We start from the raw sequence: 13,724 nt of genomic DNA on the forward strand, positions 1-13,724 counted from the left end.
GATTGTGCCCTGGAAGGGTGCATTTTCTGTGTAGGCCCTTCCCCTCACTTCTTCTCTGCTTCCTGTTCAACATGAGGTGAGCAGTTTACCTCTTGGGGGCCCTTCCACCATGATATACCACCTGACTTTGGGCCCAGAGCAATGGAGTGGCCATCTATGGACTGAAACTGTGAGCCCCAAATAAACTTTTCCTCATCTAAGTTGTTCTTGTTAGGCTTTTGGTCATAGAGACACAAAGCTAGAAGAAAGGATTCCAAATGTTTTCACCATAAAGAAATGACACGTTTGAGTAGATGTGTTTAATCCAACTTAAACATTACATAATTTGTTTCAACAGTTTTAAAATAAATTTTAAAAATACAATCAATGAAATAAAAAGTGGGTTCCTTGAAAAGATAAACAGAGAAATTGACTGAGACTGTAAATCACAAATCAGAAAGCAAAAATGGAAGCATTGCTATAGACTTCAAAGAAATTAAAGATTATAAGAGAATACTATGGGGCTGGGGATGTGGCTCAAGCGGTAGCGTGCTCGCCTGGAAGGCGTGTGGCCCGGGTTCGATCCTCAGCACCACATACAAAGATGTTGTGTCTGCCAAAAACTAAAAAATAAATAAAAAACTAAAAAAAAAAAAAAAGAGAGAATACTATGAACTGAACATCAACAAGTTAGATAATATGGGAAAATTCCTAAAAACACACAAACTACCAGAGTAGCTCAAAACGAAAAAGGAACTCTAAACAGACCTCCAACAAATAAAGAGATTGAATTAATAATCAAATATCTTGCTCAAAGGAAAGTCCAAGACCAGATGATTTCACTGGTGAATTTTAAGTTTCACCATACATTCTATGAAACTAGCATTACACAACTACAAAAGCCAAACAAAGAACCTGGAAGAAAATTACACACCAGTATATTTCATGAATATTGACACAAAAATCCTTAACAAAACACTAGCAAACTAAAGCCAAAAGTACTTTAAAAAGTAAGTATATCGAGGGCTGAGGATATAGCTCAGTTGGTAGAGTGCTTTCCTTATATGCACAAGGCCCTGGGTTCGATCCCCAGCACTTAAAAAAAAAAAAAAAAAACATGAAGCCCTTGGTTCTAATCCAGTACCCCCCGCACAAAAGAAAAAAAAATTTTTTAAAAAAGTAAGTATATCACAACTAAGAGTAGATCAACCTAAGAAGCAATCAGTGCAATAAATCACATTAATAAAATAAAGGAAAAAAAACATAATCATCTCAAAAGATGCGGAAAAAGCATTTCATAAAATTTATCACTGTTTCATGAAAAAAACCACTTAGCAAACTAGCAACAGAAGCACAGCTGTCAACGTCACAAAGGACATCTATGAAAAATACACAGCAAACATCATACTCAGTGTGCAAAGACAGAGCTTCCTCCCCAAGTCATTAAGAGAAGGATCAGTAACAAGACAAGGCAAATCAATCTCACCACTGCTATTCAACATTGTTCTGAAATCTTAATGAGAGGAATTATGCAAGAGAAATAAGAGACATCCAAATTGGAAAGAAAGAAGAAAAACTGTCTTTACTTGCCAATGACATATAAATATATAAGGAAAATCCTAAGTATGTACACACACAAAAAAATTACTAGAGTTAATAAACAAAATCAGCAAACTTACAGCTAATAGATCAACATAAAAATTCAGCTGTAGTTCAATGAAGCAATGAATATCTGAAAAGAAAATTCCACTTATGACAGCATCCATAAATAATCAAAAGAATAAATGCATCCAAAGTGGTAAAAGATATGTACATTAAAAACTATAAAACACTGCTGAAAGGAATTAAATGAGATGGACGTGGTGATACACACCTGTAATTCCAGCAGCTCATGAGGCTGAGGCAGGAGGATTGTGAGTTCAAAGCCAGACCCAGCAATTTAGTGAGGTATTCAGCAACTCAGCAAGACCCTGTCACTAAATAAAATATATATTAAAAAAGGACTGGAATGTGGTTCAGTGATTAAGTACCCCTGGATTCAATCACCATTACCAGAAAGAAAAGAAAAGACAGACGAAGGAAGGAAGAAAGACGAAGGAAGGAAGGAAGGAAGGAAGGAAGGCAGGCAGGCAGGCGGAGGAAGGGAGGGAGGGAGGAAGGGAGGGAGGGAGGGAGGGAGGGAGGAAGGAAGGAAGGAAGGAAGGAAGAAAGGAAGGAAAAGATACTCTTTTGTTCATTGTTTTAGTCAGCTTTGTGTCACTATGACCAAAAGACCTGACAAGAACAATTCAGAAGAGGAAGTTTATTATGACTCATGGTTTCAGAGATTCATTCAAGGGTTGGCAGACTCCATAACTGTGGGCCTGATATATGGCCCACAAAAGGGCATTAGGGCATTAGGGTATAGCAGATGAAAGCAATTCGGGACATGGCAATCAAGAAACAGAGAGAGAAAACTCCAAAGGCATACCACCAGTGACCTACTTCCTCCAGCAACACCCTACCTGCCTACATTTACCACCCAGTTAATCCACAAGTGGATTAACCCACTGAATGAATTGCAGCTCTTATAATCCAGTCATTTCACCTCTGAACATTCCTTCATTGTCTCCCACATGAGGTTCTGGGGGACACCTGGTATCTAAAACATAACATTCATGGATTAGATTCCCTAGTGGAATTCTTTTTTGGGGGGGGGCAGGGAGTGGGGGTACCAAGGATGGAACTTGGGTACTCAATCACTAAACCACACCCCCAGCGCTAATTCTTGTATTTTATTTAGAGACAGGGTCTCACTGGTCTCACTGAGTTGCTTAGTGCCTCGCTTTTGCTGAAGGTGGTTTTAAAGTCCTGCCCAGGCTCCCTAACTGCTGGGATTACAGGCCTGCCCCACGACACCCAGCTCTCTAGTGGAATTGTAAAGGCCTTTATGCAGAAATGAAAAAGCTGATACTCAATTTATATAAAACTACAAGGGGCTCTGTATTATAAAAATAACACCTAAAAATAGAAACAAATTACGAAAGCTGGGTGCAGTAGCGCATGCCTATAATCCCAGTCACTCCAGGAGGCTGAGGTAGGAGGATGAGGTTCAAAAGCCAACCTCAGCAAAAGCGAGGCGCTAAGCAACTCAGTTAAGACCCTGTCTCTAAATAAAATACAAAATAGGGCTGGGGATGTGGCTCAGTGGTTGATTGGCCCTGAGTTCAATCCCCAGTACCAAAAAAAAAAAAAAAAAAAACTTAGGTGAAATGATTTTCGACAAAGGCACCAAGACCTGTCAGTGGGGAAAGAAGTCTTTTGAATAAATAGTGCTGGGACAACTGAATAGCCATACAAAGGGGATCTTCAAATATCCAAACTATTTTCAAAATAATATCAACACCTTATCTGCCCTTTTCATTCTCATTTTATCACAAATATGAAATTAAATTTTCCAGTGGCTATATCTCAACAGATTAAAACAGAAGTTGATGAGATCTAGATATCCTGACTACTTTTTAAAGTATTTTTTAGACATTGGTGGACCTTTATTTATTCATTTATTTACATGTAGTGCTGAGAATTGAACCCAGTGCCTCACACAGGCTAGACAAGTGCTCTACCACTAAGCCACAACTCCAGCCCCTCTTGAATATTTTTAACAGGAAGATTCCTTTTTAAATGCAAAACAATGCTCCTCTTCTCACTAAATTTTATTTTACAAAGAGTATTTTTCACAAAATTGTGTTACTCGTTGTTTTAGTCAATTTTTCTCCTGCGACTAAAAGGACCCAACCCAAACAACTGTAGGGAGGAAAAGTTGAGGGCTCACAGTTTCAGAGGTCTCAATCCACAGGCTCTATTCCTCAGCAGCTCCAGGAGAGGCTAAACATCATAGCAGAATAGTGTGGCAGAGGGAAACAGCTCACTTGATGATCCAGAAGCAGAGAGACTCCTCTCACGAGATACAAAATATATATCCCCATAGCCATGCCCCCAATTAACCACTTCCTACAGCCACACCAGACCTACCTCCAGTTACAGTGAATTAATTCCCATCAGGAATTAATTCACTGTAATTCCAGCAGCTCCAGAGGCCGAGGCAGAAGGATTGTGAGTTCAAAGCCAGCCACAGCAAAAGTGAGGCGCTAAGCAACTCAGTGAAATCCTTTCTCTAAATAAAATACAAAATAGGGTTGGGGATGTGGCTCAGAGGTTGAGAGTCCCCAAGTTCAATCCCCAGTACATCCCCCCCCCCAATAAAAACTAAACATTTATAGAAATGCAAGTAGCCAAAATGAATAAAGGGGGAGGACTTGCCTTCTTGGATATAAAGACTTATAATGCCAGAAGAATTAAAATATTGTGGTATTAATGCAAGAATAGATAAAGTAGACCAACTGGGGAGGGGGGAGCAGAGTCTGGAAACAAGATCCATATGTGTATAAGATCGCTTAAGACAAAGGTGATGCTGTACAGTAATAAGGAGACAATCTTTACAATAATGGTATATAAATATATATTTCTCAGGAAAAAAGAAAAGGTGACCTTCATACTTCAAAATAAAAAGGCTTCTAGGATAACATTTCTCTACTTTAACATTAGTGACACTGGCTATATAACTATTTTATGCACTATAGGATGCTTTGCATTCTGTACATTATAGGATATTTAGCACCATCCTAGCCCAATTCACTAGATTTCAGAACTACATTCATTCAGTTATGAAATGTTTCCCAACACTGTCAAATGTCCCAATCAGGGAATGGGAGATATGGAATGAGAGATGGGGGAATTGCCTGTAGTTGAGAACCACTGTTCTTAAAAAAAAAAAATTTTTTTAAACTTGAGAGTACTTTTACGTCACTGGAGCAGGGTAAAAACTTCTTAAACAGGACATAAGATGCACTGACTATTAACAATGATAAACCGGGCTACATGAAAATCAGACGTTCCTTTCAATAAAACATTTAAGAGTGATTATCAGCCAAAGTGGATTTTTCTAACAAATACAACTAACAAAGAACTTACATTTAGAACACATTAAATCTCCTAAAAACAAAAAGGATGACAAACCCAATGGAAAAAAGAGAAAACTCAATTTTAAAAAATTAGTGGAGTCAAGAGATTATCTAAAAAGAAAATACATTTATTAAAAAGTGCTCAATTTCATTTAAAATCAGGAAAACCCATTCTCCAGAAAGGCGAAGATATAGGATAACAGAAACTGCCTATACAACCACTTTGAAAATAATTTTTGTTACCTTTGAACATACATATACCAGTAATCCAGATTCTACTCTTGGTAAATAACCAATATAAATGTTTCAAATGACGTTGCGTTAGCTTTCCAAAACTGTGACAAATACCTAAGAAAAACAACTGAGAGGAAGAAAGATACTTTAGCTTCTGGTTTTGGGGGTTTCAGTGCATGGTCACTTGGCCCTGTCATTTTGAAGCTTTGTTGAGGCATAGACATCATGGCAAGGAGTGGGTAATAGAATAGAACTGCTCATTCAATAGTGGCCTGGAGGCAAAGAGAAAGACAGGCTGGGGACAAGATATAGTTAACCCCAAGGATCTACTTTCTCCAACTAGGCCCCACCTTTTAAAGTTTCCACCATTTCGTAACAGTGTCATCAAATTATGACTAGATTGATCCACTGATGAGGTTAGAGCCCTGATGGTCCAATCATTTCCCAAAAACCCCACTGAGGCTTGAACATTTGCTGCACTGAGGACCAAGCCTTCAACACATAAGCCTTTGGGGGGACATTCCAGATCCAAACTGTTAATATGCATCAAAATACATGTCGAAGAATGTTCATGACAGACAAAATAATACCACTGTAAAATAGACTTTTATATAAATAAAGTTCAAAAAAGTTATATTCTTTGAAGTCAGGCTAGTGGCAACTCTGGGAAAGTGCAATGGAATAGTGATTGGGAAAAGAAACAGGGATTCTCTCTTGCTAGCAGCATTCTTATCTATGGTGGTCATGGAGTGTTTACTTTTTGGTGATTCACTGAGCTATATATTTACACTTTGAACACTTTCCTATGTGCTATATTTCAATTTCTAAAATTACACGAAGCACTATATTTTGTATGTTATAAATGCAACCTAGAATGTTTTCTATCTATATTACACAAACTTTATTATGGTATTTTCATCAATTGTTTGAAAGTAAAAATCATGTCTGAAAATACAATAAAATTTTCACTTCTTACACTTCAAGATCCTTTGTCTAATTAAATAAAAGGAATAAAATATCTTAAAGAACTTCTTGAGTTTTTAATATGCTACAGGAAGGCATAATTAAATAAATTTAAATTGTTTTCCTAATGATTTATTTATCTTAATCACCTGAAAAAATTCAGTTTCTTAACTCGAAAATAAAATACACATGACTTAGAAAATGCTAATTGATACTAAACAAAAGTTGATGATGTTTGTTTCTAATATTAAAAATATTTTTCTCAAATTTAGACTAAGACGAGGATTAAGACACTGAACTAAAGGAGGTTTCTATCAAAAATTTATAAACTTCCCTACCCAACAATCTAAGCTCTGGATTACATTTTTATATTCCATGACATTTTAATAAACCCTATTCCATAATACCAATAATTATTTTGTTTACAAAACAAGAATCAAACACTTAAAATACCAAGTTGTTCATAACAAACAGATCCCCTCTGAATTTAATCATTTATGTTTAACAGCAAACAGTTAACAGAAGACAATCTAATTCGTTTTTAAGCCATGTAGTGCCACCAAGTGGTGGCAAATTCTTTTTCTAAAATACCACTTATAAGTAACAGAAAAAGTTATACTGGAATATTATATTGAAATGAGAAAAATCAATCTTATAATCTTGGTAAAAGTTTAGAAACAACCTTAGAGGTCTTTTTTGTTTGTTTTGGAAAATGTGTTATCTTGTTATAATTTAAAAGTTAAAATTTTCTTGGAGGGCAAAGAATTATGAATATAATGCTGCAGCATTGACTTTCTCTTGCTTGTTACTTTTTAAATCCACATTTCCCTAAAAAACATGCACTACTTTAGAAATTTATGAAGCACACACACAGTAAAAGATCTAAAAGGTTCCTAATAATGTTACCTTTGTTAAGTACAAGGAAAGTGAAGAGAGAGGGAGTAGAAAAAAAAAAAGACAAAACCTATGCTCTTTAGTCAATACCTATATTAGACTTCTAGGACTATAGTAACCAAATACTGCACACTGGATGGCCAAAACAACAGAAATTACTGTCTCACAAATCTGGATGCTAGAAATCCAAGATGAAGGTGTCAGTAAGGGTAAGGGTTGGTTCCTTCTGAGGTTTGTCAAAGAAGGATCTCTTCCAGGTCTCTCCTTGGCTTGTAAAAGGACCATCTATTTCCTGTGTCTCTTCAATTCTTCCTTTTGTAAGTATCTTGGTGTTCGAATTTCCCCACTTTATAAAAATACTATGGGAGGAAACAGAGGAGGGAAAGCAGAAGTAATGGGGACTTAAATGGAGCAAATTTTGTTACACACATTTATGAATGTCAAAATGAACCAACCCCACTATTAACTATAATGTTTTTATTTGTATAAAAATATTTTTAAAAAGAATACCACTCAAAACTGGATTAGGACCTCACTTGACCTTGATTTACTTTTGTAAAGACCTTATCTCCAAATAAGGTTATGCTCTGAGGAGCAGGGACCTGAACTTTTAACATAGAAATTTGAGGAGGGGGAGGTACACGTCAACCCAGAACACTACATTCTGAAATTTGGGGAAAAGAGTACATTTTTTTTTAACTTAAAAAAGAAGACAAAAAGATCCTTAGTTTAAATCACATAATATTTTTTTTTAATTTTTTTTAGTTGTAATGGACCTTTATTTATTTATATGTTGTGCTGAGAATCAAACCCAGTGCCTCACACATGCTAGGCAAGCGCTCTACCACTGAGATACAACCACAGCCCCACAGAATATTGTTTTAATTTCATTAAGTACTACCAGCAAAAGAAATGACAAATTTATTTAAAAACTATTAAATATATCAAATTAATAAGTGTCATATAGTTCATGTTTAATCCAATTATAATGTACTTAGTCCTAGACTTCATCTCCTACTACTCTCCTCTTTCTCACCATACTCACATGAGCCTCCTCCTTGCTATTCCTTGACCATGCCCCAGGTACTTTGCTCTAAATGAAGTTCCACCTTCAAATATATGCATGAATCAGTTACTCCACACTCAGGTCTAATTATCTCCTTCACAGTTCTTCCTAGAGCATTCTAAAGAAAATAGTACACTTAGTAACTTTGTATTCTCCTCTCTGATTATATTTTTCTTCATAGTATACAAAAAATACATGTGTTCTTAATACCTGACACACTAAACAGTTATTTGATTGTTTCTTTTTAAAAAATATTTTTTTAGTTGTATATGAACACAATACCTTTATTTTATTTATTTATTTTAATGTGGTGCTGAGGATCGAACCCAATGCCTCATACTTTAGAGGCAAGGGCTCTGCCACTGAGCCATAATCCAAGCCCTTGGTTGTTTCTTTCTCCTCCACTACAAAGTAAGCTTCTAGAGGGCGGAGACATGGTTTTTTTCCACTCATAGGCCCCTGGCATCTAAATAGTATCTACTGTGTTGAACACAATTAATAGCTAACTTTTTGTACATTGTAATAGCAGAAAGAATCTTTAAAAGCATCTCAGATTTCTAAATGGAATTGACTGGTCCCTTGCTAATCATTCTCATACCTCAGAGATGAACTACACAAGTTCATTACTCCTCTGTAAAAAAAGTTTCCTCTCTCAGAACACAGTTCCAAATCTAAAACCAGCTGAAACAGCTGTTCTGGGCCCTGCCTATCTCTCCACTTTGATCTCACACTTCCCTTCCACCAGTCCTTAGTTATCCAATTCACTGGTCTTCTCTCAAATTCTCCAACACATGACCTCTGTATAGGCAGTTTACTTGATGTGGAATCCTCTATTCTCTTCTCTTTAGCCTTGTATCACACAAATCCATTAACCTTAACTCATAATCTCTCTTTAGATCAGTGCTCAAGGTCATTTATGGGAAACCTTTCTCAATGCATTCTGTCAAGTTCTTTGTCATATGCTCATGTAGAACTGTTCTTTTAAAAGATGTCTTTCAAATATTCAACTAATGACTACTGATTAATGTATTTCTCTCAAAGGACATAAGTTTTTAGAAAAATCCTTCCCATGGTTCAAAGAGAAAAGGAGCCATGTCTTCCAATGTATTTGTTGTACTAAGCACCGAAAAGGTAGCCCAGGGCCTAAGTGAAGGAAGGAACACAAAAAATAAGCTAACTATAAATGAACAATAAGGGCCTGCAATCAATTACAGGAATTAAAGCTTCCCTTTTATTAACTCCAACTGGTTTCATCAGACACATTGCCTATTTCTAGGTAGCCCTTCTCTAGGCACCAATATGTGCATAAAAGATACAAGCTTATTTTAATATTCAACTATGCAATCCATTTGAAAGTATATGGAAAATAATATGATTTGATATTATAAACCTCATCCTAATAAGTCTACATACACTTTACTCACAAGTCTTATCAACAATTACTTTTTAAAGTGATGTAAGATTTACCAAATTTCTTAAGTATATATGTTGAGAGCCACAGCCGAAGGGGCCCCAGCAAACTTCCAGCTGCCAGCAATCCAGCTGCCGGCTGATGATTGGCTCACAGCGGCCCCAGCAACATCTAGCTGATTGGCTCCTCGGCCCCAGCAACATCTAGCTGATTGGCTCCTCTGCGGTGATGCTCATTGGACTGTTTCCCTGCCCTTTCAGACCACGGAGCTGCTCATTGGGGGACTTTTTGGCTCTGCCCACGTGACCCAGCCAATCGGCCTCAAGAGCAGGAGGATTGTGGGAGGTGAAAAGAAGCTTGTGGGGGGAGAGACAGGCGTGTGGAAAGCCGGTGGTGGCAGTTGAGGCTCTGAGGATTTTTCCTGAGAGGCTGTTTTGTTTGGCGTGTGTGGTTCTAAAAATAAAGTTAGTTTCTTTTGACAAGTGGCTCCTGATTGTGCCCAGCCAGACTGCGGCATTACCTACTCCTCCTTTTATGGCTTATCCTTCTCCTGCCCCCTATTCTATACACTAAGGGGTCTATCTCTCCTCCCCTTCCCTAGACATTAGTGTCTTTTTGTATATAAAACAAGACAAAAAAGAAAGAAAGAAAGAAATAGGAGCATCTGTGAATGGATGATGGGAATGTCAAATGGTGAAGCCACTACAGAATACTGTATGGCAGTTCCTCAGAAAACCAAAATTAGAATTGTTATATAATCCAGCATTTCTACTTCTGGAAATATATCCCAAAGAGTAGCAGCAGGATCTCAAAGAGATAGTCAATGATACACACATATACACACATATGATGGAATATCATGTAGCCTTGAAAAGAAGAATATTTGGCAAAATGCTTCAACACAGATGAACCTTGAAGGTCCTGTGCTATGTGAAACAAGACAAATACTATATGTTTCTGCTTATACAAGATACTTAAAACATGGGGGAAAAAATTACCAGTAAGGGTATGTGGGGACCAATAAATATGAGAGAGAAACAGGTAAAAGTATAAATGAGAGCGTACACATATTATTATTTTTGTGTGAATTGTTTCTTCTATCACTTATTTTAGTGCTCTAACGAGAACAGTTTAACAAATTCTTTAAAAGCTTAGATTCTGAAGCTAGACTATGTGATTCAAATCCTAGCCCTTTTACTGCTAAATTCATTATATCTCAGCTTTATATCTACAAAGCAAGGACTGGATTAATATTTATAAAGTACTCATAATAATTCCTGGCATATAGCAAGCACTATATAAATGTTAAAAATAAGCTTGAGTTTATCATGGGTTTGCTTTTAATCAATTAGGAAAATAAAATATTTCAGAGTTTATCAAGCATAGCAACAGCAAACACTATAGAAACTTATATTTTAAAACATAAACATAAGGTTATCCTGATTTGGGTTTCAATCAATCAAAAAATGTAAGACCTTGTCAATTATGGAGGGTGTTCTGGGAGATGTCAATATTCAGTATCTCATTTTCTTGCTATGTTTTAAAGTCATTCAGCTAAAGGTAGTTTAGTTTCCAAGCACCATAGATAATGACAGAAAGTGACTTCCCAATGAATGGGGGACAGGAAATAAGGCATCTTGGCATTTAAGAAAAATGCAAGGCAGGCCATATCTCACTCTTTGACATTCTCTTTCCTTTCCCCCCTAAAAAGCCTTGTGCCTTATGTGATAGGTGTCTTGCCCTATAGGGAAGGAAGGAATGTCCCATAGAGATAACAATAAGAATTCCCACTAATCATACTTTTGCATGTTGTCCATAAAAATCGTTTTTTTCTGTTTCTTTTAGTCTTCATTCCTGAACACTTCCACGTCAAATAAAACTTTCATTAAATAAATTTGTCTGCTTTTCTCATTAACTTGTCTTTTGTTAAAGGGTTCTCCACTATAAACCTAGTGATGAGTGAAAAAAGAAATCTTTTCTCTCCCATACAGCAGGTACTATGTTACCTCAAGGCAGAGGTAGAATTTAAGCAGAGTTTTCTTAGATTAGTTAAATTTCAAGAGCAGAGATAACACAAATGGAAAGATATGAATAAAGGTGAAAATTTTCAAAAAATGATGATTAATTGGACTGAAACAAATTGCTTATTTTAAAAAAATAGTAAAAAAGGCTGGGGAAATGGCTTAGCGGTAGAGAGCTTACCTAGCATACTTGAGGCCCTGGGTTTGATTCCCAACACTGGGGGGGGGGGGGGGGGGAGAGGTACGCGGGGACCAGAAAGAAAAAGAGGAAAACCAGTAGGAGATGAAACTTAAAAATCAAGTAAAACATGAATTTGGAAACTCTTGAATATAAGACCTAAGAATTAAAATTCTCCTTAAGAAATTTTTAATGTTCTTTAACAGAGCATCTTCCTTAACAAGTTGAATCAAAGTCTTTAATGAAACAAGCAAAGATAGATGATCCAAAGATGAATAGCTATGGGAACAGAAAGAAAAGATAAACACATGCTGTATTGACAAAGTAAAAGACCTAGTAAATGACCCACACTTTAAGAGAATAAAAACAATGTAAATGTTCTAAAAGATTTGGACCCCAATGACAAGAGAACTGTGATCACATGATTTAGATATGGTGATGTCAGGTTACAGAAGAAAATATCCAAGCTGAATTTATTAGACCGTTTCATAAATGTCAGTAAAAAAAGAAAAAAGAAAAACACAGGAACAAAAAAACCCATGGATATAACTGCATCACTTCTTCACATTTAAACTGCGGTGGTTTTTCACTGCTGTTACTCCAAATTCCTTTAAAAACCCTAGCATGTCACTCCCCACCCACAACTCATGCTCAACTCTATATACTTCAAATCATGTATTTTTTCACTTCCACCAAGATTCCCTTTTTATTACCTCTCATCCTTTGCGTAGAGTGTTTCTCCTGCTAAAAGTCCTTACCCCAAATTTTTAATCTAGATAAATCATCAACAGTTCACCAAATTTCAGTTTGTCACTTTTTCCAGGCATTAGCTGTGGGAGACAAACCTCACGTGTGACTGAGTTAACTCCCGTACTGGGCGATGTGGCATCAGGCACCCATGCTGCTAGACTGCTCCATTCTTCTAGGGTTCAAGTGACTGTGTCCGGGCTCACAGCCCCATGGGTGGAGCTATGCTCACCTGTTCCTTTGTAATATAACGCCTTGCCCTGTTTAGGATAGAATGTTCCATGGAAGTGCCTTATGTGTGTCCCCTTCTATTACTTACTATGCCCTTGGGTGTGGCCTACCTAGATGTCAGTCAACCTGCTGACAGTGGACATCATGAAGCTAGACTCAGCCCCCCGAAACCTGACCCCTTGCCTCATTTGAATAGCCTCTCCTCAATAAAAGGGGTCAGCACGTGCTTAAGGTCAGAGGAGCCGTCACAGCAACCCCAAAGAAAAGGGTTATTTGTGTCTCTTGTGTGGTTATTTTGTGCAGTCCAGTTATCCCAGTTTACCTGGAGTGACCCCTGAGCCTTTTAATTTCGAGAACGAAACCCAACAATTATTTTTTTCACTTCCACCAGGATTCCCACCATTCAGTGTCTCCATTCAGTCATTAATAAATATTTATTAAGTGTCTAGTATAAGTAAAGAATTGTCATAGGTGCTTGAATATATACAATAAATAAAAATACACAATTTCCTTGCCTCTAATGAACACAGACTTCCATAACACTAATCACATTAAGACTATAATTACATATGTAGTCATCTTTCCTACTCAGACTAGTAATTAGCTAGCAAGCATGAGCTAAAACCAATTTAACTATAATAATCAATTCATAAAACATTAAGTGAATCAATACAACATCAAACAAATGTTTACTGAGCACTGATTTTATGACAGGGAGGACTACAGTCCTCAGCTTAGCTAGAAGATCCTAAAAGATTTCAAAGAATTAGCTTTAATATCATCTTAAAAGAATGGTAGCTAGGAAGTCAGAAGACTTCTATCTTTGCAATTATTCACCTTACCTCAAACCAATCATTTATTATTTCTGAACCTTATACCTTTAAGTAAAACATTGAAATAACAGAAGACATTCACAGTATTATTTATTTTTCAATGGGTTTAAAATAAGACTTGTTTAAACAGTTTGAAAAATCAGAACCAAGATGCAGTTCAAAAA

The 13,724-nt window shown here is 36.6% G+C and overlaps 1 protein-coding gene across 11 annotated transcripts in view; it reads right to left on the reverse strand.

The window, feature by feature from the left end:
* Znf644 (zinc finger protein 644) overlaps positions 1-13,724 on the reverse strand; it is a 93,067-nt gene that overhangs the window by 40,035 nt on the left and 39,308 nt on the right. Inside the window, exon 2 of one of the 11 annotated variants that reach the window (XM_071618035.1) lies at positions 1,853-1,955. The exons of the other annotated variants lie outside the window; for them this stretch is intronic. Coding sequence (XP_071474136.1) covers positions 1,853-1,872 — 20 coding nt within the window. The 5' untranslated portion in view covers positions 1,873-1,955. The remainder of the gene's footprint in view (positions 1-1,852; positions 1,956-13,724) is intronic. 11 annotated transcript variants of the gene reach the window in all.

This window comes from Marmota flaviventris, chromosome 10, assembly GCF_047511675.1.
Source record: "Marmota flaviventris isolate mMarFla1 chromosome 10, mMarFla1.hap1, whole genome shotgun sequence".
NCBI lineage: Eukaryota > Metazoa > Chordata > Mammalia > Rodentia > Sciuridae > Marmota > Marmota flaviventris.